The sequence below is a fragment of the Molothrus aeneus genome, chromosome 4, assembly GCF_037042795.1.
Source record: "Molothrus aeneus isolate 106 chromosome 4, BPBGC_Maene_1.0, whole genome shotgun sequence".
Classification (NCBI taxonomy): Eukaryota; Metazoa; Chordata; class Aves; order Passeriformes; family Icteridae; genus Molothrus; species Molothrus aeneus.
The window spans coordinates 51,078,154-51,105,800 of record NC_089649.1 but is presented as its reverse complement, the minus strand read 5'-3'; the positions used below and the strand labels follow the sequence as shown (position 1 = coordinate 51,105,800).

Sequence of the window (27,647 nt, the reverse complement as noted above, 5' to 3'; positions counted from 1 at the left end):
CAGACCCGGAGACACCGCCGAGGCTCCTTAGCCGCGGGGACGCGGGACACGCCGGCCTCGTGCCTCGGTCCCACCGGAGCGCCCCCGCTGCCCACCGCGACCCCCGGCGCTGCGGGAGCCGACGGAAAATCGCGGCGCGCTCCGCACCGCCTGCCGAGCGTAAGTGTGAGGGCGGGGGTAATGCGGGGGCCGGGCTGTGCTGCTGACTGCGGGATGGAGGTGCCGGAGGAGGAAAGTTTTCCCGGCGCTGCGAGCAGCGCGGAGCCCCAGGCGGCAAAGTGATGCCGTGGGAGCCACAGCCACGCCGGGGGTGGCGGGAACTGGGTCTCCGTCAGGCCGCGGTTTTGGGGAGCGGGGAGCAGAGCTCGGGGGGTTCCCCCGGAATCTCGCTGTGCGGCCGGCGGGAGCCGGGGGCGGAGGGCCGCCGCTGTCCGCCCAGTGGGCAGCGCACCTGTGTGGCCGGCGGGGCCGCTCGGGGGGCGCCTTCCCCGCGCCCTCCCCCCGCCTGTCCCGGCGGGAGGGCCCGCGGGCCGCCCGCCCCTCGGGGCCGCTCTCCCGCCCTGCGCGGCCGCAGCCCCTGGCCTCTCGCCGGGGCGGGACAGGCGCGACTTCGGGCAGAGGCTGAAGTGCCATCGGATCCCGGGCGGGATACAGTGCCCGACCAAGCCGAGGTGGAAAGTGTAGCGGGTTCGCTCGGTAGTTGGCAGGGCAGGAGCTGGCGTCCGGGCCGTGTTCCTCCCGGAGGGGATCGGCAAGCGCCATGGCCCCCGTGTAACTCCTGGTGAAGTCTGGGATGAAATCGGCTCCCTGAAGCCTGCCCCTCGTATTGTCACGTCACCTTAGCACCGCTTGGCCGCCATGCAGGCGAAGGTAAAACGTGGGACAGCACGGCAGCGAAGTGTGGAGTTAGAAATAACCTTTCCTTGCTAGATGCCTTTTGTTGGTGGTTTTTTTTTTTTGTTTTAGGTTTTTAGTTTGTTTGTTTTTTAAATTTTTTGTGTATTTATTTTTTAACCGAAATGGGAATAGGAGTTCCTTGCCTCGGACCGCTGTCAGGTGAGTTCCTGGCACAGCGAGGGGAGCCCTGGCAAAGGAAGGCTCAGCAACGCGAGCCTGCGCTGGGAGAGCACAGCACCTATCTGGAGCTCGAGAGAAAGACCTAGTTCAGAATAGCTTAAGTGGTCATTCAGGAGTCACATTAAAAAATACCTTAAAGATGTTCTGTGCACTTCCCTGTTGCTTCAGGTACTGTACATGCGTGGTCCACTGTTTTATTCACTTCCTCACCTTTGAGAATTCAGGAAGTGTCACTGTTTGTGGAACTGAACTCTGAAGATTTAATTGTTGGGAAAAGCTGAATTTGAGTAGCTGATAGGAGAGCTCTGAAGACTTGACTTCATTTAAACTAATATTCATAAATATACATTACCTGTATTGAAAAGAAAGACTTACATGGCTTCTGACTAGTGACTTTCCATCAAATACTTTTAAGATACCGGTGTGATAATCACATGAGCAGCTGGTGCTTGTGTGAGAGGACTTATATCTGGATTTGATAATCTCACCTGACCCAGAAGACACCTATTTCAAATTAGCTTTCACCTTGTATTTTTAGGAATTTATTGTTACTGCCTAGTATTGAAATATAAAAAACCCGAAGTTGACTTGAGTAGCCTTTTTTTCACAACCAGGCATCTGTTTCTGGGTGTTTTTTCCCCTGCACATGCTGTTATAGCTATGGTACAGATCACAAGCGAGACTGGGGGTAAGGGTGAGGGGGTGGGGGCAGGCAAGAATGCTAAATGGTCTTTCCCTGTCCAAAGAATCCAAGCAAAACTTCCTCCAAGTTGCAGAGCTTTGAGGGAGCCATTAGGTACTGTGAACATTTGACCTAGTCACCATCTGTTTAGCCAAAAGAGAAGCCTTCAGATAAATAAAGATGTGTGAGTGAGATGAGTTGAAGACTCAGTGATAATAAAGATGTTATACAATCACCAAATTACCTGTATTTGCAGTTATTCAGTATGAAGAAGTAAGGAGCTGATACTATTGGCATAAAACCCACACCTTGCTGGGTAGGTGCTATACTAGCCAGTTTTTACCCCATGTTCATTATTAAACTCCAACCTTGGAACCCCACAGCATTCATTGGTGTTGCTGTGGTACTCATCCACCTAATTTGCTGTAACATTCTCACATTTGATAATATTAGATGTCCCAGCCATGGTGTATAAATAACTAATGCAAGATATCTAAGAGAAGAGAGAGTATTTGAAACCACAGCTGTGAAAGAAAACAAGTGTTGAAGTTATTCTACTGCATAAAATTTAGACACATTGTGGTATTCCTCTGCTTCAACTTCACTTATTCAGCTTTTTATGTGGGTGCTTCAAAAATAAAAGTAGTAAATTCGTTGGAAATCAAATTCTGAAGTCTGAGTGCATATGAAAACAGGGATGTGTTAGGCTAAGCATGTAATGGCTTAGAAAAATATTCTTGGGTGATGTCGGTGCTCAGCTATGGAGCAGTATTGAGCGTGAGTGAGCCACTGTCCAGGAGCAGCCCCAAGCTTTAGAAATCCTTCCTGCAATTCTCATCCCCCAGCTCTCTCTGGGAAGAAGGTGCTTCTGCCAGGCTGGGTGCTGCCTCTGAAGTCATGAGGCCAGAGCTCTGTTTAGCTACTGGCATAAATACAGTAATAAACCAACTGGTCTAAGGGAAGGTTTCAGCAAATCCTCCTGACCTGTGGTGTCTTAAAATCTCCTGCTCCCTCATGTTAAGGGAGCCTGTTTGTAAATAGGGCAGGTCCCCTGCATCAGGACACTGTTTTTATTCACACCCAATGAACAAACACCTCCACCCACTGTTGTTGTTTTAAAAGACTCCAGCTGCTCATGAATATAGGGTCAGGGAGGGCCGCCTAAATGTTTCTCTGTGCTTTCTCCCCAGCACAGCCAGCAGAGCTGTTTCCTGTTCTTTGTTTCAAGGCTGGGGTTTGCGTCACACATTCCAAGTGGCATATGTGGTGCTCTTTCCTCTTTCAGGCTGTTTTCTGGCAGTTCTGTAGCCTGTCTAGGCCCCTTGTCACTGCCCCTCAACTCCCAATCCCCACCCGATGAGTTATCATGTCTCTACACACTCAGGATTGCTTAAAATGCCTGTGTTATGTCATAACGAGGTTTCCAAGTTAACCTTTAACACGCCCCTTCCACTCCAATGCACTTCTGGGGGTGAACTGGAGTTTTGAGCTCTGTTCACTGAAAACTTGAACTCAAGTCTCCAGAAAGTTGTGAGCCAGTTTTCTGCTCTCACTTGCTCATCAGCTGATCTGGAATAGCTCCATTAAAGTCACAGAGTTGCACTGATGTATAAAGAGTATATGTGAGAAGAAAGTCCACTTCTGTAGGCTCATAGTTGTGAGAGGGTTTTGACTTCAGCCCTTACTCAACCTGAATGGCTCACTATGAGCACTTTGTATTTCCAATTCTCAAAAGAAGTAAGTATTTTCCCCTTATGCAAGCTAGAAAGTTCATTGTCTTCCAGATGTAATACAGAAAATCAGGCACTGCTGTCTAACTTTTCTTCGACATTAATAAGTACTGCTGTCCCACATTTTACATTTTTGAAGGCATAAAAGTAATTGTTTTACTCCTGTTTTTATATTTATCTTTCCCCCTCACCCTGTTGCAGGCAGACATAGTGAGAAATTGAGAGGAAATTGAGAAAAACATAAATCTTTCTGTTACTGTGAATCTGACAGAAGAAGAGCTAAAAGGCCAGAGCTCACTGAAATAGAGAGAAAAACTTGCATTAACTTCAGTGTGCCCTGGATGAAAATGCAAGATAGAGTATTTATTCTTCTGTGTTTCTTATGGCCTGGAATATGCATGGTTACTGTACACACAGAATTACTTCCACCCTTTCATTTTCCTCTTTTTTTTTCCCTCCAGTCATTTTTAAAGTAGTTTTCTCTTGCTCTTCTGGATGCTACAAGTTAGCTATTTGAGATCACTGAAGGTATCTTTAGGAAGTATCTAAGTACACACTTAAAACTTCTTTCAGAGCTTAATTGTATGTGAAAAAAAAATTTATTGGATTGTGTGCACATATTAACAGCAAACTGTTTTTTGTCTGTTCAGAAATCCAGATAAAAAGAAGTATTTGGCTACACTGTTTTGGTAAGTAGTTTATTGATTATTTTAATGTGTTGCTCTCAGCTGTTGTTATTTTGTTGTTATTTCTGTTTGTTTTAGAACACCATGGACGAGTTTACCCATTAGAACACAATTATATATTTTAATTCTTGTACTGTTAATTTGCCAAGATTTCAAACAGTTAATCTTTTTTTCCCAATGACAGAGGAAAAGAGTTGCATTTAACTGTGTTTAATATTGGAAACAGCTGTATAATAAATGCAGTAAATTTTGTGGTTCACACCTCTTTGTAGCCAGAAGTTCTGTAAAATAGGGAACTGAGGTTAAAATTATAATAATTTTTGTAAACCAACTTTTAAATATTAATTAACACCGCTAACAGGAGGTCTTTTAGAGTTCTTTTATGCTGTCAGCATTCAATCTTTGTGTTTTCATTCTGAGGCTAGTTGCTTCCAATCCAGAATATGAAGTTTGGCAGAGCTGGTTTTAGGAGAGCTTTAACTCTTCCCTGTGAAGCAGTCACTTGATGCCAAAGCTTCCTTTGAGGATTTTGTAGCTGTAGGTGATATCTCCCAGGGGAAGAAAGTGTAAGTGTAGATCAGCCAAATAGAAAGACAAAGCTCCAACAGGTTTTAAATAGTAAACTAACTCAGAAGGGAGAAACCCTCCCACCAAACACATGGTCTGTCTGTCATGCAGTCCGTGTGTGTTACCAACCAACCAGCTTGATCCATGAAGACATGACAGAGTTTCCAATTTTTTTTTTAAGAGTCTAAGTGATCTTGATCACTGTCCCATTTGTACTCACTACACTGTCCAGCTCTTTTTCCTGGTTGGTTTTTTGGGTTTTTTTTAATTTCCATAGGTTCATAGAAGTTCATCACCATTTGCCCTGTATTTGGATTCTTGTTCAAATCTATCATTTAGGCTGTTATTCTTAAATGTATACTTCCTTTTTCTAGGATTAGATTTTCTTTTCTTTGCCATGCTATAAAAATGTTGAATCTCTTTTTCACATTTCCTGAAATAGCAAAACCCTTCACATAAGAGAACAGTATTTTCTGTCATTTTCCCCTCACAATTAAAAGGTTTAATATTTCTCCTTTCAAATTACCTTAAAAATTAACCTCTTAAGAAAAACACAACAAGGAAAGCGAAGCTCAGTTTGGAAGGGAAAGATTATCATACCATTCCACATACTTCATTTGTTTTCAAAAGTCTGATCTTTTATCCTTACTGGACTGTTTCTCCTTCTAAGAAGTAGCTTGAGACAGGAAACCAGACAGCAGTCTGCCCTGATAAAGGAGAATATTGTCTAATGGAGGTGCCTCAAGAGGTTCTCCTCTTAGGTTCAGTGAGTATAGAACTGAAGGTTGAACAGGGTTTACATGGGCTCAATTTTTCCTTGGTAAAGAAGGTATTTCCTTAACAAGCACTTCAAGAACATTTTTTCTCGAGATTTTTACATACAAGAACGCCATTTCCAGACACATGGTTTCAAAAAGCCTGCAACAGTATTAGCAGAAATTTAATTGAAATACTAATTGGTCAGCTACATGTCAAAGCAGTCCTAGGTCAAAAAAGGTGACATCAACAAAGTTATGATGCACAAGTTGTGCAAAACCACAAGTTTTTCAGCCTGCTTGCAGTCCTGAAAATCCTGAAAGATTTTCAAGTCTTTGCTAAGAAACAAATGGAGTTTGAAATACTCAATACCAGAATTCTGTAGAAATGCTCTTTTTCTTAATGCCTATCAATAAAACTTTGAGGAGAAAATTTTTGCCTAGGTACCATTTTCTTTTACAAAATATTCTAACATTTTCAACAATTATTATTGTTACCCAGTGGAAATCCAGCAAATAAACACAGAAAGCTGTTGATCAGTAGAACATTTTCTTGGCATGCTGGTTCTTCCTGATTCTCCTTCCACTCTGTTCCCCATGGTCTGGCTGCTCTGGTCTCTTCCCACAGCACCACGTCTGGACCTTTGGTGCTTTGGCTGAGTCTGACTGCTTGGCTGAACTGGAGAGCTTCTTTGTCTGCTGCTATTTTGGGGTCAAGTGCAGTTAAGCGCTTGCTTACTTCCCATTAAAGTTAATGGAACATTAGAAACACTTTTTTGCTGACTCAGGTCTTGACGAGCAACTGGTACAGTAAAGTGCAAATACCTTATGAGCTCTGGAAATCAGCTTTTTTACCTTCCCCAGGGAATGTTTGTCTCAGAAACTGGTTCCTCTCTGTCAAACTTTTTCGAGGTTCCACTGAAAACAGCTTTTCACCTGGGTTCAGAAAACCTCCCTTCCCTTTTGGATTTCATCAGTGGAGAATCCTCTGATACTATTGTTTCTCCCTTGTATCAGAGGAAGTTTGGGTTGCGGTTCACAGAAATCATAGGTTCAGAGCAACGCGTCTGAGTCCCAGAGTGCTTGGACTGAAGAGCTTCTGCAATGTGATAATGTTTGCTGCAGGATTCCAACAGTGCTGCAAGAGCTGCAGTTCCTTGCAGAGGGCACTCATGCAGTGCTAATTTAGCAGATACCATTACATTATTCTGTAATTATACTGACAATAACAATCATACCTTGAAGCTTCTAGACTAAAACTTGCTGTGCATGGGGCAGCATTCCTTTGTTTCCCCCGGGCACAAAGATTGAGGAAATAAGCCCTGTATATGTTCTCAGGCAGAGTGAAGAGGGGCAGAGTGTATGGTCACCACCCCCTGTCTGCAGCAAAAGTCAGTTTCTGGGCTGCTCTTCCAGATATTTCATGAGAGCACAGGCCTTATATTAGAACAGACCTTTGTTGTTGGATGTGCACAGTCAAAACTGGTCCTCCACCCCACCCTTTCCTTTCATAACAGGTCTGCAGAGTCGGTGGACCTTGAAGGTAGATGTGCAGGGCTGCTGGGAGTAGCTGCACTGCAGTTGCCCTTTTCCAGCTGCTCTGCAGTGCAGATGTGAAGTCTGAGTGCATTCTTTAACCACTTCGCACATTTCATCCAGGGTAAATAATCCCTATTGTCAGAATACACGTTTAAGTACCTTTCAGCTTTCATTTAATCTTAATTATGTCTCTGAAACAATAAACCATACACCTGTCAGGAAGTTAATATTGACAAGTGTTCCATCCTGACAAGGTGATGAGCTCTAATGATAATTAACTTCCCTCCTGGAATGGATGCCTTGCTGTATACTGGATCATAAGGACAGAATTTGTGTTGTTTCTGGCTTGCTGTCTTCACTGGACTTCAGATAGGGGAATACTGGGGGACTTTGCCTGGACTTTACCTTGCACCTGTCCCTATTTGCATACAAAACCCAGTTGCTTCATTTGTCTTTCTGAAGTACAGGGTGTGAGCAAAATCTTATCAAAAGCCGGGTCCTGTTTGGACAAGTTGGACTGACTTGGCAGAGATCCACTGGGTGGAGTGAATGGGAGGAGGCAAGAAAGTAAAACTGGGTGGCTTGTTAGCAGAAAAAAAGAGGGAGAGCAAAAAAAAAAAAGAGGGTGGAATGTTTGCTTACCGGATTGCAGTTAATTATTTAGTTTCAGATTACATTCATATTAAATTCTTTTACCTCGCATGAGAAAACCCTTTAATGCAAAATAGTTTACCTAATAAAGACAAAAGTTCTTATTTTTAATACATTTAACATGAATATGTTGTTGTCACCTCACCAGTTTTTCTAGAGCACCTCAGGAATGAGGGGTGGTATTTTGATTTTCCAGAAATTATTTGTATATACTAAACAGTTTGCAGGCCTTCATGCAAGTAGATTCTGAAATCACTCTGTAAAGTAGAACCCAACTGTTTTTTCATTCCTCTGTAATAGAAACAGATAAGACTATTTACCTTCCCTATTGCCCCCTTCTCAAATGTTTAGGACAGAAAGACTGAGAAGTTTTGAGTTAATAGGCATGATTTTACAAATATACTGGGAAAAACTACCTGCTTCTTAGTATAGTACCATGCTTTATTTGTGTGAGTGTACATGCACATATTTGCTCACGAGTGTGGTCCAAGCTATCAATTTGGAGCATTATTTTTAAATACAAAGAGGAGTCTTCTGTGAGTTTATTTAGAGCTTTAGAAATACATCATTTTGAGCTAAATTTTAAATGCCAGATCCAAAGCTGACTTGTATTGACTCTGTAGCTGTCCTACAGGACCAAGTGTTGCAACTTAATTAATTTTCTGTTCATGACGATTGGTTTCCAGTCACTATAAAATGGGGAAAAAAAACCTGCTTAAGAGTAACATGATAAAGAAGTGCTTGATTCCTGTACTCTGATCCACCATAATAAATTTACATAAAAGTAAAGTTTTCCTCTGCTGTTCTTAGATGACTGCACTTGGGAAAGATTGAGAATTACTTTTCACTTTTGTTCAGGGTAGTACACTTCCTGTTGTCTATGTCAGTTTAATTCCTGCACAGTGATTTAGAGCTATCTCAGGAAACACTGAAATCTGTAGCATGACATGTGAAATGTGTATCAAGTGTCTTTTCACACACTTTCTTGGAGCAAAAGGTTAAAATGAGTAATTCTTGAACTGAAGAAAATACGGGTTTAGAATTACAAAAATTACACAAAGGATGAGCATCATTGTATTTACTTAGGACAACCCTTCCTTCCTTCCTTCCTTCCTTCCTTCCTTCCTTCCTTCCTTCCTTCCTTCCTTCCTTCCTTCCTTCCTTCCTTCCTTCCTTCCTTCCTTCCTTCCTTCCTTCCTTCCTTCCTTCCTTCCTTCCTTCCTTCCTTCCTTCCTTCCTTCCTTCCTTCCTTCCTTCCTTCCTTCCTTCCTTCCTTCCTTCCTTCCTTCCTTCCTTCCTTCCTTCCTTCCTTCCTTCCTTCCTTCCTTCCTTCCTTCCTTCCTTCCTTCCTTCCTTCCTTCCTTCCTTCCTTCCTTCCTTCCTTCCTTCCTTCCTTCCTTCCTTCCTTCCTTCTCTATTTCTCTTCTTTCTTTCCTTTCTTCTACAGATTGGTGTGTTACTTTATCTATGCACATAGAAGCTAAAAATCAAAGGTTTCTGGAAACCTGAAAGGAATTAGTTCCAAATTCCTGCATAGGAGCTCTGAGTGGCTCCATTTTACTGTAAACTTCTTTCATGTCTAAAAGTACAACTTCTCTGTTTTCACAATGCAGATGAATGTGTGAGAATATGGGTGATGAAGAGATATGTATATATCCATATTTCTGGGAAGTCAGTATTCTGAAATGTTAGCTCTAGCTATGTGACTTGTTGAAACCTGAGAAAGATAACTAGGTTATAGTTATCTATATTATAACTAGGTTATAGTTATAGATAACAGTTATCAAAATGATAACCATTCAAAGAAAATAGTATAATTAATAACCTTCTCATGAACATGCTTAAGGTATTTATGGAATTACCACAACTTTCAGCATATGGTGCTATCTTACACCACTTCTCCCAAACTAAAACTACATACAAAACTGGAAATTTCATTAAGCTGCATCATTTGTTTCACTTTAGTTTTGCAATTTGTTTTTGTCAGGCCTTCAACTTTTATAAGGTGAATTATGAGATACTATAATTTACTCTGAGACTTGTTCGTTTCCATTATTCAAAGTGCACACTGTTGTAATAAATTTCCAAAAGTCTTTAAACTTTATTTATGTACCTGAATAACTAATAGTAGACTTGTAACAATGCATGCTGTCTCTCGTAACAAATTTTGATCTATAAACACATGTTAACTGCAAAATTGTTCATTAGCATAGGCTTATTAGAATTGTTTTAATTTGAGCAGGTACATCTTTAAATGTTCATTTACATTTCTGGGAGAATTTCCCAGCCACAGGTACCAATCTGTTGGTGAGCTTCAGCCTGTCCTGCTGAAGGGGATGAATTGCCGGTGCTGGAGTCTGGCTGTATTCGCTTCTTTCCAGTGCCATCTACTGGCCACATTGAATTTGTGTCATTTACTTTTGTCCTCGCTCTTAAAAGAGGTCGTACCGCCCCCAGGCAGGGCTGTGAAGTCTGCAGGGTACGGTCAGAACTTGCTCCTTTGACATCAGTCATATAATGTATAACCTCGAGTGATTTATAAACAGCCTGGCAACATCTAAATGTCATTGTGAGCAAATTCCCTTTGCTCCCGCTTAGCTTTATTGTGTACCCTTATGGCTTTACCCAGAAGAGGTATCTCCTTTCCCTCCCAGTATCTTTCCAAGATGACGATGGCAAATGTGTAGTATGAGAGCTATGCCATGCTTTATGCTAAATACTTTTATTTCAGGCATTTGGACATTGGCCAAGTAAGGTTGAACACTGTAGGAAAAAAACCCTGAAACTGCACAGAATGCAAGCAGATTTTTTTAAAGTGCTTTTATGTTGCACTGTTAGCACAAATAGTTGTTGAATTGTCAGTAAATCTATTATCTTAATAATAACTAATATCTAATAACTGATCTATTATCTTGATAATAACTAATATCTAGTAACTGATGCATTTTTTCTGTTAAGTCATTGTAGCATGTTGAATGTAGTCCAAGTAAATCTTGATTTAAATTAAATTTTAGTCTTTTTCTTTGCATTGATATCAGTGCCACTGTATGTGATCTATTGAGTGTTTCTGTTAGGACTCTTAGGAAAGAGATCCTTTCCAGAATCAGTTCACTTGTATAAACAAGATTATTCTGAGGTTGTAATGCTGATGAGAAATGTGTGGTGTAAACTCTGATGTGTTAAAACACTTGACAGCTAATGAAAGTGAAAATTCTGTGGTCTTGGTGTGCTGACATGCACAACAAAAATTCAATTTGCCTTTCATTAAAGTGAAAGTCAAATTGATGTCCCTTTGTTTCAATAGCAATTTGGAAAGAAAAATCCTGCAATAAATTCAGTCAAAGATTTAAAAATCTCTGTTAGAGATGGATAAATATTCACATTAATCTGACAAAATAGTAAATTTTCTACAATTCAGAAAGTTGATTCAGGTATTTCCCGTGGCTTTCTAACACCTTGTCTTTCCCCAGCAGGACAGAACCTCAGAGGCATCAGAACAGGTGAATAAAAAAGATGCTAATGTTTGACCCAGTCCCTATCAAGCAAGAAGCCATGGAGCCTGTTTCAGTGGTAAGACTTTTCAAATATATTAGCCCTAAAGATGACTTTAGTTTTTCCACCTTTAAATTCATAATGAGATGTAACTAAGATATGGACTAGGTTAGGAAAGCATGTGAAGCTCTATTTTGCTCTTAGTGCAATCAGATTCACGTTCTAGGAAAAGTTTCTGTCGTTTATTAATTTATTGCCTTAAACAACCTGAGCAGTTGGCTGTGAGAGGAGAGAGCATCCCTGTGTTCCTGAGCCACTGCTCTGTAAATATTATCTCTCTGGCTCATGCTGCTGATGGAGGTGGGTTGAAATTAAGTTGCCACGCTTCATGGTGAAGTGGCAATAGCCTGTGGTTTCAGTGTTACACCCTTGAACTAAGTGAACAGCTTCTTGCTGTGCCTTTTTTTGTTTTTCTCTTGGTTGTGGTGACAGGTGCCTGTGGCTAGCTCTGCTCTAAGCAGCAGGAAATTAATCCTGCAAAAACCCAAACCAACAATGGCTTTTTGCTGGGTAAACTGGTTGCACTGCTTTACCAAGTGAACAAATGAGAACTAGGACAGGGGGGAAAAAAGGGGAAGAGGAGACACTCCTCTTACTTACACTTTTTACTTCTTTAAAATTGGGTTGATTTTCCATGAAGTCCGAGAACAGGGCCCATCAGAGAAGAGTCTGATAAGCAACAGCAGTGGGACATGTAGGTAGGAGCAGTACAGTGAGAATTGTGATGATACAGGCTGAAAGGAAAGGCTTTGACTTTGCCCCCTCCACACCAGCTTTGTGTCTCCTTTGCGTGACTGAAGAATTGTGTGGTCCTAGAATGAGTTGGAACCTTTGGATCAGCTCACTGAATGATCAGAATTGCTAACCCACCAAAAATACTCATCTTTTGGTCAGATCAAGAAGCTGATCTGACTCATTCTGTGCAGCTGCTCAATATTAGAGCAAGGGGAGAGAGGAGCATGAGAGAACCTCCCCTTTCAGCTTTTAGCCTGCAATAACAGATGAAGTGTAACATGAAACCACACCCCTAGAAAGGCTGATCCATTAAAAGGGTGAAGTCAGTGTACATAACTCAGAGTGCATTAAACTTGTGCTCAGAATGGCATCTTTCAGTGAAAAGTTTGTTTCCTGTTTTATTTAAAATAAAGAGTAATTTTCATAAATTTAAATGCATCTCTAAGCAGTCTGATTTCTTCAGTGTTATTAACAGCACTTCTGGGAGTTAAGTTTATATGTATTTTAAAATTACAGTTTGACTTTTGTGGGGTCTATTTGCTGGAGAGTAATGATAGAAGAATAACTCACTAAAGTACGACAAATTCCAATATTTGGGTCAAGAAAGAATTTTAGTATTGGCCAGCCTGTCACTTTAATTACAGTTACAGTGTAACTGTATTAAGATTAGTGGTGATTATCTGCTATAATCTAAGATTATTCATGGTGTCTGTTGAAATCAGAAAAGAGGCTGGTTTTACAGAAGAAGTGTCATTGCTGTCTTTTGGGCTGCCTTTTGTGCATGTCTTCCTTCATCTCCCAAAGAAGGTTCTGCAATGGTTGGGGCTCTGCACAAGACACACAAGTGCCCCAAACAGTTTTGTGCTTCTGCCAGATGGGCAAGGTCAGTGCCTCAAAAAGCTCACCAGCAGAGGAGTGAGCAGTCTTTCCCAGACCAGCAGAGAAAAACTGCAGTGGGAAAAACAAGGGAGTGTTTCTGAGCCAAGTGCATTTCAAGGCTGGGGTTCCAGATACTGGTTATTCTGTACCATATCCTTCTCCTAGTGATGTGGTGTCTTCTATGGCATTGGACCTTTGGAGTCTTCTCATAAGTCAGTGTAATCACTCTGACCAGCTGTTAAAGACTACTCAGAGCATTTTACCACATCTGATGTTTTTCTTTTTGCCATTGCATGAGGGAAAAAAAAGCAGAAAAGAAAAAGCAGAAAGTCCAGAGGAAAGTATGGTTTCTGAATGAAATTTCCATCACTGGACACTACTTCGTTTTCCCTCAGGCTGAGGACCATGTGTGTTTCAGCTTCTGTACACACAGAGGCTGCTTAGCCCCAAACCCTTGAGCTCCCCACCTCTTCTTGGTCTTGTGGCTTCCTTGGAGCCCTGGTGCCACAACAGAAACTGCTCTGGAGACACCTCTAAAGGGAGGTATGGTGATATGGAGAGAAAATGAAAAAGGATAGCATCCACTGAGTGAGTTAGTTTTCTTGACCACCTTTTGAGGAGGTGGAATGAGAGAGAAACTGTCATATTGACGTTGAGAGGTGCTAAGCAGAGCAGACTGGGCTAATGTGACCTGGAAGTCTGCAATCAGGATTATTTGTATTGCATCTTTCATTCTGATAGGATCATTAGAGGCCAAATTAAATTAAGCCTCTTAAGAATATCTCACTCTTCTCTCTGAATGTAGGTGTACTCTTTACACTGTAGGTGTGAAGTCTTTGTGTCTCTAAAACATCACAGTAGTTGGAGGAAAGGAGGAAATTAGTAATGGTTTTGACACCACTGCATTTCAGGGTGTGTGGCTGAAAGGATTAGCTATACTTCTCAGGTGACTGAAGCTTGCACCCACACTATTTCATCACTCTCCCAACAGCTCATGCCATTTATTGAAATGAATTATTGAACATATATTATGATGGTTCCTAATGAACTACTGACAAAGTCATCCAAGTCCTACCTACAGGACTCCCTGTTTGCTGTGAGGACTTCTAAAGGACTTTTTAAACATTTGGACCAGTTACCATTTGGTGAAACAAGTTGATTTTTTGTTTGAATTGGAATAAACAGTTTTTCTCCAGTCTCCAGCATCATTTCTACCCTTTTGCAGGCTGTGCACCAGAATCAATCACAATCATCATCACTCCCCCATCAAACAATGCAGAAGCTATGTGAGCATCCAGGCAGTTGTTCCTTGAATTCCCACTGGGTGTTCTCAGGATAAGGTTACACCTAGGGATGCTTGTTCTTTAGTAGACTCATTGGCCAAAAGCATTCCTGGAGATTTAAATTTCACAGGCTTTTTCCTTTTTAGCATTCTTGCAATGGAAGAGAAGTTCATAGGCAATGACATTGTGATCATCCCTGACAAACCTGCAGCACTGTAAATGCACTGATGCTTAGTGGTGGAATGTTTACAGTTCATTAAAGCTGGGTGAACTCTACTGTAAACCAATAACGGGAGTTTTAATGGAAGTATTTAATGTTCCTTACCTGTTAAAATTATGATGTTTTTGGCTATGCCCATAATTTGATCCAATTTAATAGATACCAAATGCTGTTAAATATTAAATTATATCAATATTTAGTGGTCTCCATCACTTAGAATGCTGATAATTTCATAGCTTGGCTCAGCAGTTCTGGCAAGTCTGCAGACAGTACTTCTTGCAACAATGGCATTTAATAAAATTCTGATGAACCAATTACCATCAAAGATGAATGTTTGTATAGATGGAATTTGTAAGAATAGTCATAAAGAGAATATATAACTTGCAGCGATTTTACTGTAATATTTACTGTCTGGAGATTAATCACCATTTTGTGTGCTGCTTTATTTGAATCTTTAATGGACTGAAGGACTCAGCTTTGTTGTTCTATCACAGTGCTATGAATGCAGGAGGAAAATTTAATATTTTCTAAACTCAGTGTTTCAAACAGTAACTGAAAATAAAAAAATTATATTTGTGTCATTTTGCAAAAATACCTCCCGTTACCATTGACATTTAAAATGAACCAAGCACTCCCTCACAGGGAAGACAGAGGTAGGAAACCAGGAAGATGTATTGACAGCAGTGTTCACCCCAGGAGGAAAAATAATTGAAATGTTATGGAAATAATTTTATAAAAATTCAGTAGTTTTATGCTTCTGATGTTTCACTTTATAGCATTTTGAACATTTTTAATCCCACTCATCAAAATACTTTTGGTGCCAAGGAAGTAATTAGTATTTTATTTTTAGTTTACTTACCTAAAAACCAAAGATAGCATTTTATTTCAAAAAGTTGACAACACAACTAAAAATTTATGTGTATTGCATTTTCTGTGTCTCACTTTTGTGTTAGAGCATCACATCAGTTTCCATTGTGAGTTAGCTGTTAGTGAACAACCTCAGTTTTTAACACTTTTTAAATACAGTATTGGTCTGGATATTTGTTTAATAATACTGCATTTTACAGTTCATGTTAATACTTCTTGGTTTACAAAAATCACTAGATATGTGTGTTTTATAATACAGATGTACACACATACATATATGTAAATATATAAATTATTACTAAATTGTGGAGATCATCACATAGGTCAAGATTAACTTTGGGGTTTATATTGTAATGGGAACTGCTAGCTACCACTAACAGGAACATTCTTCCAACCCACCAAATGTTTATCCTTGTACTCATTTTCCAAAATTAGACTGGCTAAATAGCTGCTTTTTATCTCAAAAAATCATTTAGAAAGGTTTAGGTTTTACCTTTTGCACTCTTGAGTTACTCACCCATTACTTATATAGTTCAGCTGAGTATTTTGTATTGATTGTAGGGTTCAGATTCATAATTTCTTTCTTTAGTGATGATTGGTTTTCAATTACTTTAGCAGTTGATTGGGACCCATTACTTGCAATTCTAAGCCCAGCTGAGCTCCCCTGTTTCCAGAATTGATGATCCTCAGTATACAGTTATATGCTTGGCATAGCAGATTACCTCCCAGGTCAGTTAAGAAATGTACAGGCATGAATATATGACAGGCAATTTTAAAGGGAGAAAAGTAGTTGAATAAGCCTTGAAGATTTGTTTTCATAATCTGTCTTACATTGCTTCTGAAACAGTTAGTGAATCAGAACTTAACTTCCTGTGTGGAGAATCTGAGGCTTTATTTAATTCCATTTTATTTAGAAACTACATCAAAGTGCTTTCTTAAAACTTTTTCATTTTGCCTGTTTTATTGGCTGCCTTCCTTTTTCAGCAGCAGCTGCTTGCATGTGTTGATTTATTATTTGATTTTCTGTATTTTTTTTCCACTCCTTCTGACAGTCATACCCATCCAATTACATGGACCAAATGAAGCCAAACAAATACGGCGTCATTTATTCTACACCAAGTATGTTGCACAATAAGTTCTACTCCAGCCCTGAAGGACTATCAAATGGGATCCAGATGGAGCCAGTAGACCTTACTGTAAATAAACGGAGCTCACCGCCTTCAACTGGAAGTTCTCCTTCCCCACTAAAATTTCAGACTGTGCACAGGAGAAGTTCACCTGGATTGACTCTGTCCTCCCCCAGCTCACCTCTCAGTAAATTCACACCGTCACCCCCAGGAGTGCAGCCTCTTTCCATGCCAATAACAATCCCTCCTGTAATGGCCGCTGCTCTTTCACGCCATGGACTCAGAAGCCCTGGGATACTCCCGGTCATACAGCCTGTTGTGGTCCAGCCAGTTCCTTTCATGTATGCTCCCCATCTCCAGCAGCCCATCATGGTGTCCACAGTTCTCCCGGATGAGATGGAAACTCCAAGTAGCATGCAAGGTTGGTGTTGTCAGAATTGCTTTTTATGCTGTCTCATCCCCACAAAATAAGACAAATATCCAAGCACTTGGTTTCTGTGGGTTGTTGATATTTTAGGAAGTGGAACGTAATTTCTGTTCTTTCAGAATAAACAGGCATAGAATTTGTTGTGTAAATATTTTACCAGACTTACCAAGGTCATAGGATCACAGAATCAATTAGGTTGGAAAGACCTCTGAGATCATCGAGTCCGAGCTGTGACTCAACACCACCTTTTCAACCAGACCATGGCACTGAGTGACACAGCCAGTCTTTCCCTAAACATCTCCAATGACTCCACCACTCTCTGGGCTGCCCATTCCAATGTTTAAACACTCTTCCTAATGTTCAAACTAAACCCCCCCTAGTGCACCTTGAAGCCATTTCCTCTTGTCATCTGAGGCAGTTGCAGAGAGTGATGAGGTCTCCTCTGAGCCTCATTTTCTCCAGGATAAACAATCGTGGCTCCCTCAGCTGCTCCTCACAAGACTTGTTCTCCAGACCCTTCACCAGCTCTATTGCTCTTGTTTATATCTACATAAACTATTGATCTACTGAGATTTGGACTGATAATAACATCGGACTGATAAAAATGAATAGAAATGTTTTGAGTCATAGTTCATCAGGAGATAACTAAAACTGAAAGATTTTGTATTTAGTGTAAATTGTCACAGTAAATGTAGAACTGATGGATTTATTTTAACTATAGGGGTTTTTTGTATATTATTCATTTCCATAACTCTTCATAATTTTCATGTGTTCCCTTCCCTCTCCTACCCTCTGCCATACAGTGCCTGTCATTGAGTCTTACGAGAAGCCCACACTGAAGAAAACAATCAAAGTAGAGCCAGGAAGTGAACCATCAAAGACTGACTTCTATCCTGAACAAATGTCACCTCCAATGATGACCTCATTGTCCCCTCAGCAAGTAATGTTGCAAGAGTAAGTGGCTAACAGTAGTCCCAAGATCAGCAGAGCAGTGGAAAGCAGTTCATTGCAGCAGTTAGCAGTTCTGAGGAGTGGGAAAGATTGTTGCTGTGCTTTAGAATGTGTAATAAAATACACGTTCATCCCTCCCACCACTGCTACTGTGAAATGTGATTTCAACTTTCTTTCCCCCCTTCTTCAGCAGTACAGGAGTTGATACATATTTATACCGTGCAATAGATCTGCCTTTTCTGGAATGCATTTCTAAAGTGATGATAGGTTACAATTCCACAATTTACTGAAAGTAGGACTCCCAATAAGCCAGTGATAACCTACTTATGTAAAACCAGCAGCAAAATTGAAAGAAACTTAAAAGACAGTTCATACTGATATCTCTATCCATGTTCCTTGAAATACCTTTCTTTAAAATGAGTGTTCTGACTTTCTCTTCTTGGAGGACCTCTTTGTCTTTTCAAAAATTTTGCCTGCTTGGTGGGAAGAACCTCTTCAGCCTTACAAGTTCTTTGTATATAAGTGAACCTGAGGCCATTGTTCTGTTGGTGATTTTTTTGGCACCTCAACTAGTTTCTGAAGCTTTCTTCCCTCACAGCCACTTTTTCCATCCCAGTAGTAACTCATTGTGCTGGCATAGCTATTACTGGGGTCCCTGTTACTGTTACTGCATGAGCTGGGTCACAGATCTAGTGGGTTTTAAAACAGTGCTGCTTGCAGAAGAAATGACAAGGGCTAGAAAAAGAAATTAGGTCTGGGGCATAAACCTTTTAATTGAAAACATTAAAAAATTCTCAGTTCTCCTCTCATGAGAAGCCATGGGCACCCTTCCATTTCCTGTTTTTCTGGGGAAAATCCTGTCAGCTTGAGTAAGCCATGGAATGACCCAGAGCCAGGCTCATCCTTCAGCAGGCAGTGCCCTGGGTAGGCAGGCAGGCTGCCAGCATGGCTCTGGCAGGAGCTGAAGGTGGGAACTGAGCAGGGCTCACAGCACAGAACCTCAGAATCCATTTCTGCATTTCCCTCTTGCTCACTGTCATCCTTGAGGTGGTTGTGTTTGACCTCACCTCACAGAGTAAGGAAAGAGGGCTTCAAGTCACACACTCAAAACCCAGTGTGAGTATGGTTCAGAGAGAGAAAGAAAAGCATGGGATGGATGGGTGGTCTCCTGTATTTCCTCCAGAACGCTGCCTCTTCCTCCTGCAGGTGGCCATGGGGTTCAGAAGCACACCACAGCACCAGGGCTGGCTGTATTCCAGCTTTCTTGTGGGCACCCCTCCTTGTCTTCAAAGTCTGGGTGCACCTCCTAGACTGCAGGCTCTTGGCAATTGGTTGCCAGCTAGCTTTTATAAACTATATGCTGTTTCTTTTAAATCACCTTATACATGTTTATTACATAAAATAGTAAACATGCTTGTTTACTAGTTAGTAACTTACCTTCCATAATGGACCTACCACACAAGGGAGTAAGGTCTTTATGGAGCTGGAACTACTGCTAGGTCAGGACTATCAAATGGTTCAGTTTATTTTTTGTCTTTGTTAAGTCTCTTTAACAAGAACAAACCAGTAAGTGCTGTTCCTGGCTGGTACCACTCCCTTCCTCCAGGGCTGAGACTTCTGCAGGCTTGTCACCTGCATTAGTGATTTGCATTATTTATTTCCCAATGGGTGTAGTTTCCCCAGCAAACCCATCCACTGAGCAAAGAATATAAAATTTGGTATCATATGCAGATAGCTTTGTTACAGAAAACATTTGTGTGTCCATGTTTCCTAAGCATCAACTCTGCTTGCCCATGTACAGTGTGATGTTCATGGAGATTCTGTCCTTGCACTGTAACAGCTTAAATTGCATTGTAGCTTAAATTGCATTGTAGCTGTCCTGTGGAGCTCTAGTTCTTGCTTCTGGAGCCAGCCCTTTCAAGTTCACATTCTGCTGTATCCAAAACAAGTTTATAAACTGTATTATTAAAAAAAATACATAGACAACTCACACAAGTTACAAGATGAGATACTTAAACCTTTATTTTTAAAGAATACTGTTGTCTCACAGCTTTATGAGCTATGGTTAGGCATTGATTTTATCACTATTCAGTGGTTCCAACTGCCCAGAGTGTACTATTCAGTCACCTAAGCTACATTAAAGGGGCATAGGAAAACTTTAGTCTCACTGAAGTGACTTTAAGTGACTTATTTTGCTTTAGTGTTAGCTTTTGGCAGTACATCTATCTATAGCTGGATATTTATATCTATCTATCAAAATAATGTTGGTGGCAATTCTGGGGGGATGGTCCTGGATGGTTTCTAGAATGTCTGATAATCAGTGTAACTGTGCAGTTATTTCTAAAATCAAACTTGAGGTAATAATAATAGTATAAGGAGCCTCATTAACATATTTTAATGCAAGTTTCAAAGTCTAACTCGTGCTGTGAACATAGTGTGGTCTGTGGTAAAGAAGAAAAAGCTGTTGGAGTTTTAACGTAATTTTTAGAAGGTACTCTTACCTATTGAAGAGTGCCAAATGGTACCTACATGAACTTACATCTAGTTGTAAAAGAGGGAACGAAAGAATTTGGCACTTACTTAATATTTACCTCTGAGTTTGACACCACCCTGACCATTTTTTAAAACTGCCACACCCTATCTAATTATTGATAACATTCTGTTGTCTTGCCCGCCTCCTCTCCCATAAGGGGGAAAGGAGATATTCTCAGTGCTTTTTCCAGACACTTGCAGATTGAAAATCTAAATCACAAATGGTGTATGGCCAATATCCTTTTTCTCCCTTTTCCCAGATGTGAGCGTGTCCAGGACTAGCCTCCACATATAATAATTTAAACCAAGTCTGTTTGCTGTCCTAAGCCTGAGCTTCTCCAAAAAGACTGGTATGCAACTGCATTGAAACTGAGCATTGCTTTGGAGAGCTGTTTCTTTGGAAGCTAGAAGCCTGCCTTCTTATTTAAGAGTGTGTGTGTCTCTAACATTACCATCTGGGGTTTCCTGCCATTATAATATTTTTAGCTAGACTTAATGTGTACTTGAAGAGTACATCACCCAACAGTCACAGAACCACCCAAGAAAGAGAATTTGGTTCCCAGTTTCCAGCTTCCGACTCTTAAGAAAAGAATCAATAACAGAATTCATCTTTTCCCACATTGGTAATCCCCATCCTGCTGCTGTGGGGTCAGAAAAATCTTTTCTTCTTAAGCCACGCACAAGATTCTCTGTCTTCAGCACGTGCCCTTTATTGTGCCGAGGGAAGTAGGAATTCAATGTTTCTGAAAATTAGGCTCTAAAGGAACTTGGAGTAAGTAACCAATAGAACCCAGTGCTACAAAACATTAGTTGATTGGTAAAAACATGTGAAATACATTAACTTAGAAAAGACAGGAGTTCTAGAAAGTTCCTTTCTGTTGCGTGGGGGAGCTGGTTTTGCAACAAGGAATGCTAATATCTGCATGTTATATTCTACGCATACCTTTTTGACGAACATGAGTTTTTTAAGATTGATGTGGAAGTAAGAGTTAAGGTTGTCCCCAGTTCTACAGTAGAGGTGTCATTCAACAGTCAAAGACTCCTCTTAAGAAGCCTGTATGTTTTCGCACGTGTGAACATTTATGGGTTTGTTTACAGCAGAAGTCCACATTTAGTTCATATATGTCTTACCTGCACTGTACCTGTGGGCTTCTAAAGTGAAAAATTATGTTTAAGAAGGTGGAGGGACAACTTCAGACATCCTGTGGGTGTGCCACACAGGCTAAGCTCTACTTTTAGGAATTGACGTCAGTGGTACAGGGAGGCCGCACCCTGCTGCCAGCACCAAACAGGAAATTCTTAATTACTTTCTAAAGGAGTGGCTGGGACAATAAAGATTGAGTTCTGCTTTGAAACCCTAAAGATACAATTTCTTTAATAATATGGAATAGCTGTTTCCAATTACAATCAAATTAGTTGTATTTGAAGGGAAAAAAAATAGTGAACAAATTCAAGAAAAGTTCACTCAGGGTTTAAGAAGTTGGGTTTGACTGAAAAACACAAAGTTGAATGGGGTTTTTCCTGTGAAAGTTTTAAAAAAGATCTAGGAAGTAGTAAAAATGGCTACATCATGCCACAAAGTGAGTAAACATTTAAAAATATTACTGCTAAAACACACAAAATTTGCTAAGCCCTTCTGAATTTTTCGACTTGCATGTAATGTTGTTCTTTCTGCCAAGAGACAGAGTGGTAGTGAATAAAAGGCTCTGTTATGAATCGTATTAGCTGAGGTTTGCTGTGCTAAATGTTTTTGATTTTAACATTAATTTAACTTTGCAGGAATCACCCTTCAGTTATAGTTCAGCCAGGAAAGAGACCTTTACCTGTGGAATCCCCAGACACACAACGAAAACGCAGAATACATCGATGTGATTATGAAGGCTGCAACAAAGTCTACACTAAAAGCTCCCACCTGAAAGCTCACCGAAGAACCCATACAGGTCTGTGCATAGCTGTGCTTCTCGTTCATCAAGTCTATGGTAAAATAGTAGGCTGAGCTTGTAACTTCTTCTAATGGCCAGGTGACCACAGGTGCAAATAACTAAATGACAGAAGGTAGATCTGGCATTGTTGTGAAAATAATTATAGGCTGAGCAAAAGACAGAGGACATAGTAGGAAAAACCTACAACAAGAGACTGTATGCCAGAACAGGTTCACAGTGCATGCTGATGTGTATTACATTCACTGGCTCTTCATCCATTTTGTGTCCAGTTGCTTGCAGTTTACTCAGTCTGCACAGCCTGTAAACACCAAATCAGTTCAAATTGCACTGGCTCATCTATGACATCACTGTTAAATTTGACTGTAATTTCTATGGGAGTAGCCCATTTGCAGAAGTTTGGATTGTGTGCCAAATGAAAACACATCTGCTCTGTGGAGATGCTAACCACTGGTGCAGTGGTGCTTTTTATCTGAATGAGTGTTCCAGTAAACGACAATATCCCCATCTTTGCTCTCCACAGAAGTGTTCATCTTTGCATGCTGAATGAAAATATATACCTCCAAGGTTTTTACAAGGGTACCTCTTTTAGGAAAAACAGAGCCCAGTTCACGTCTGTTGTGCATCAAGCCATTTACCTGTTGGGCAATACAGTGGTGTTAAAGGAGGAGGATGGCATATTAGTAATGATAGAGAGAGAGTTTTAAGTTGAGGTACTTGAGACAGTGATGCCAGTCATTTACACTGCATTACATTTCAGAAATCACATGATTTCTGCCTGTTGTGCTTTATGGTAGCACAGTCCTTTCAAAGCTAGAAAATGAGATCCCAGTTCTGAAAATACCTGAACAAATGCTTAAACCTTCATCCTTCTGGGTTTCATAATACAAAACAAGTGCTAATATGGCAGAGAGAGGAACAGAGACAATAAAAAAATAAGTTGTGGCAGGTAGCAATTTTTTGGTCAGTTAACTTTGACTACACAGTTTCTAGCACAGAGTACTCTTCAGCTTTGAGCTGTTTAGAGCTTTTTGAGTAAGCAGTGAAGTACTTACTGAAATTCGGCAAGGCAGTAGAATAAATCTATCAGATTTATGTGTGAACTTACATTATGAGAACTGATGTGTTCACATCTTAAATCCTCACTTCTGTGTTTCCTTTTCCAGGAGAAAAACCGTACAAGTGCACTTGGGAGGGGTGCACGTGGAAGTTTGCTCGTTCTGATGAACTGACGCGGCATTTCCGCAAGCACACAGGAATCAAACCCTTCCAGTGTCCAGACTGTGACCGCAGCTTTTCACGCTCAGACCATCTCGCTCTTCACAGGAAACGTCACATGCTAGTCTGAATGTCTTCTCTCCCTGACTCCTGCCACACTTTTTTGTTTTTTACACATGCATTTTAATTTGGATTCAGCTGGTCTGGATCTCTGAGTTTATACCATTAAAAGCTTACGTATGGTCAGTAACAGATGTTATCTAACCCTTCTATGTCCTTACCACGGGTCAGACCTAAAGAATGTGAACACTTCTTTTATTCTTTGGGGGATGCTAAGCAAACCCTTTCTGCATTCAGTATGTTTATTGTATTTCATTTGTGAATAAGGGAATTTTTAAACTAACAGCTTTTGTTGGTTTCTTCATATAATCAACCCAGCATATACTGATAAAATAGTAAATGTTATTGAATATCCGAAATGCTAGTCCTTGCCAGAGACTATTATTTATGTGCCCCTTAAGGGATACACTCTCATTTTATGCTCAACAATGCAATGAATGGACTCTGCCAGCTGTGTTGATTTCTGCAACGTGGTTCATACAACAGTTTTTGGAAGACACCTGATTTAGAAATCCCCTCTGCCCAAACAGTGAGTAATATTGAGGAAATAAATCTAAACAGTGTAATTACTTTACAGAAAGACTGAGTCATAGTATCATTTACCCCAGTCAAGAAGAAAAATGGGCAGGAATTGGTCCGTACACAATACTGTGCATCTAAACCAATGCCATCTGTCATCTGTATTATAGTGTAGTATATATCCTTGTTTTTCTTGCATAATGCCCCAGTGAATTTGTTAAAGGAAGACTTTGTGTGACTCTGTATGTCTGGTTTCTGTGCAAATGTATGGATGGAACAGCTTGAAGCTGAGTCAGGGGTTTACCATCAGGAAGTTCTTCACCCAGAGGGTGGTTGGGCACTGGAACAGGCTTCCCAGGGAAGTGGTCACAGCACCAGCCTGTCTGAGTTAAGCATCTGGACAATGCTCTCAGGCACATGGTGTGACTTTTGGGGTATCCTGTGCAGGGCCAGGAGTTGGACTCAATGATCCTGATGGGTCCCTTCCAACTCAGCATATTCTATGATTCTTTGAGTCTATGGTACTCTCCTGTGATTTGGAATTAAATGACATTCATGGAAACCTACTGCACCTCATTTCAGGGATATAGATTATCCCCCTGCAATCATGCCCCTGCATTTCTTCTAAATAATTTATTTGTCTTTGCTGTACTTCAGAAAATAGCAATCATTAAGTCAAAAATGCTCTGAACTGTACTGTTGGGAGTACCACTGTAATACACTACAGGATTTAAAATTACTGATCCACAATATTTTTATGAGAAGATGGCATCAGATATGAAGTACTTCTGATGATAAATTGAGTCATGGATCTGTTTTGGATAAAAGCACATACCAAATCATCCAGTTCTGGTTTGTGCGTCTGGTAGTCTCTCCATGGTAGGTACAACTGCTTCCCTGTGGACATGTCTATTGCATTAAAACCATGCCCATTAGCAAACAGAAGTCCATACCTAAAAGAAACTGAATTCAAGCAACCTGCAGCTGCCCCTAGAAATGTTCCTGTCTGGGATCCTCTGAAAGGAAGGTTTCTGTCTGTATTGGCAGACTTTGTGGCACTGCAAGGAAACAGGATGTATTTCTCTACACTCTCACACACAAACACATTTCCCTTCCTTGCCCTGTGTAAGGTAACCACCATTCCCTGTATGTTAAACATACTGAAGTCAGCTTTTCCTTTCTTTTGGAAAAACCCAGTGAACAATGGAGGTGTGGGGGGAGGAAGAGTTTGGTAGAACCCTGCAGGAGACAGGTGGAGTGTCCATCTGCAGGTGGGTAATTTTGAGCTTGTGGAGCAGGTAGGCTGTGCTTCTATAACCAATGGAGCCCAATGCCAAACAGTCTTGGAGATGCAAGAGTGTGAGTGCAAAGAGCCTTTATTTGGTGATAGGACTTTACCAGCTGTTCTGCTGACATCCACATGCCTGTGGAATTAGAGAAGGAGAGGTTTGTACTTCCTGTAGAAAAATGCTCTGACAGCAATTGCTCTGTTCCAGCTCCATACATCCTCACCACCTCGGTAGGGCTGCATCTTGTGTCTTACAGCTCTCCCTCATCTGCTCACCTGTGGCGCTGAAACACCCGGCACACGAATCGGCCTTTTTTCTTTCTTGGTAGGGCAGATTGTTAGTGACATTGAGAAACTTGCAGGAAAGAGACTGATAGTAATGAGTAGCTGTTCCAGAATGTGGACTTCCTATTTTTTATTTTTTTGGTAGCAGAATTTGCTCTAGGTTTTAATGGCAATTTTGTAAATCCAGGCGTGTCACTGGCTGGGAGGCTGTAAGGGGGGAGCTCTGTGGCATCAGTCACAAGTCTACAGATGTTGAGTACCCTGGGATGAAAACAATTCTCTGTTCTGTTGATGAGGGGAAAAACAGATACTAGAAAATAAGCACCTTAATGGCAACTGGTCCCATTTCTACCTTAAAAACGCAAATTTATAAAATTCAGGATGTTTAAGGAACATTTCTTTCTAATGCTCTGTTTCTCTTTTGAGGTTTACATAAAATGTTCTCATTAGTATGTTTTTTAATATTTTTTAAATCAGTACCCTAAAAGCAGACCTTTTTTTGTAACTAAGAGTTACTTCAGATGATTTAGTCTAGGTTATTTGCTGTGTTAATTCATTAGCTTATGTACCTTTTTCCTGAAAGTATTTCTGCACTAATGATGGGGTCTAATACAGTGGAAATTGAGCAGAACTTTCAAATTTCATCCATGTGTCTTGCGAATTAGGACAACAGAAATTTCAATATTAAATATAAGTATTTGAGATTATTACATGATAATGCCTTCCTTATAGGATTTTTCAGTTGTGTCTGTGGTGTCTTTGTGGGATGTCTAAAAGGTCACAAACAAATACACTTCTAGCTGAATGTGAATTCACATCTTAACCAGCTCATTGTGTAATTTTAGCAAACTTTGATTTGAAGGATACCTTGCAACTTTGAAATGTACTTAATTAAATACTTAGCAAAACCAGTCATTCCATCTATGCCCTAAAGAAAAGCCAGTTTAGACCAAATCCTAATCCTGGAAAATGAGTATATTTAAACCCCTCCACTTTCTCTGTAACAGTATTGCACTGTGCAGTGTGTAACAGGTAATACTGTTTTACTAAAATGTGTCTGTTTAAGCTATTTGATTATAATAAATTACTAGTTAGTAGTACAATTGCAAGAAACGAAGCAGGTTTCTTGTGTGGGTTTATTTAAATATACACATGGCATTCTGCAGTGATACTTCTAATGCCACATCTTGTTCAAATATGTTGTCTCTGCCAAGGATAGCAACATGATGAATACAAATCCTTCCTAAAAAAATTTACAAAGCATTTTACATCTCTTAAGAGGGCTAGACCATTTTTCATTATATTTTACAGATATTAGCACTTAATGTACTTTAGAGGGTCAAAATAATCTTTTTGCTTAGCATCTCTCACCTGCAAATATAGCAAGGATTTTTATTTACTTTGATACTTCTATAAACTATGCAGAATTTTTAAAATAAAATGTAATATATTTTATAAGCTAATAAGACAAAATGGCTAATTAAAGGTTTCTAGCATGCATTACTATAACTTGCAAATATGGAGACATTTTGGTAATCTTTTCTTACTAAAGATGTGAATGTTTAATGTACTTTCACTGTTTCTACTTTGGTAGTCCAATGGGAACTCAGTAATGACATTTTGTCATGTCAAACTGTGAACATAAAAAATTTGTACTGTACAGTCCTCATACTATATTTAGTATATTTAGTGCACAGTGCATATGTATTATACTTGTTAATAAAACACTCAGAATGTTGTTTGTGGTCATGTTGTCACATGCTGGGTGACAAGAGCAGTGATGCTGTGCTGGGGTCAGAGGCAGGCCCGGAGGAGACCCCAGTGGCTCTGGGTGTGTTTGGGTGGCCCTTCTGCCACCTCCCCTGTGTGCCTGCCCCACACGGGGCCCAGGGCAGCAGCACAAGGAACTTGTGCTGGAGGAGCTGTGTCCTGCAGCACGCTCAGTGGCAAGCAAGCTCATAAAAATGTTTTACTCACCTCTAATCAGGTCATTCTAATTAGGGCATTCTAATTAGCC

The 27,647-nt window shown here is 40.5% G+C and overlaps 1 protein-coding gene across 4 annotated transcripts; it reads left to right on the top strand.

Moving 5' to 3' along the window:
- KLF3 (KLF transcription factor 3) lies at window positions 1-27,368 on the top strand. Of its 4 annotated transcripts, none has more exons than XM_066548507.1 (7): window positions 1-159; window positions 4,140-4,178; window positions 11,161-11,257; window positions 16,276-16,771; window positions 17,581-17,731; window positions 22,040-22,200; window positions 23,367-27,368. In XM_066548507.1, exons 3-7 carry the CDS (start codon window positions 11,201-11,203, stop codon window positions 23,546-23,548), a joined length of 1,047 nt encoding a protein of 348 aa, XP_066404604.1. In that variant the 5' UTR covers window positions 1-159; window positions 4,140-4,178; window positions 11,161-11,200; the 3' UTR covers window positions 23,549-27,368. The 4 variants fall into 4 exon arrangements, with proteins under 4 accessions (XP_066404604.1, XP_066404605.1, XP_066404606.1 ...); XM_066548508.1 differs by having other exon boundaries at window positions 11,158-11,257; XM_066548509.1 differs by lacking the exon at window positions 1-159 and adding an exon at window positions 724-870.
- The last annotated feature ends 279 nt before the right edge of the window (window positions 27,369-27,647 follow it).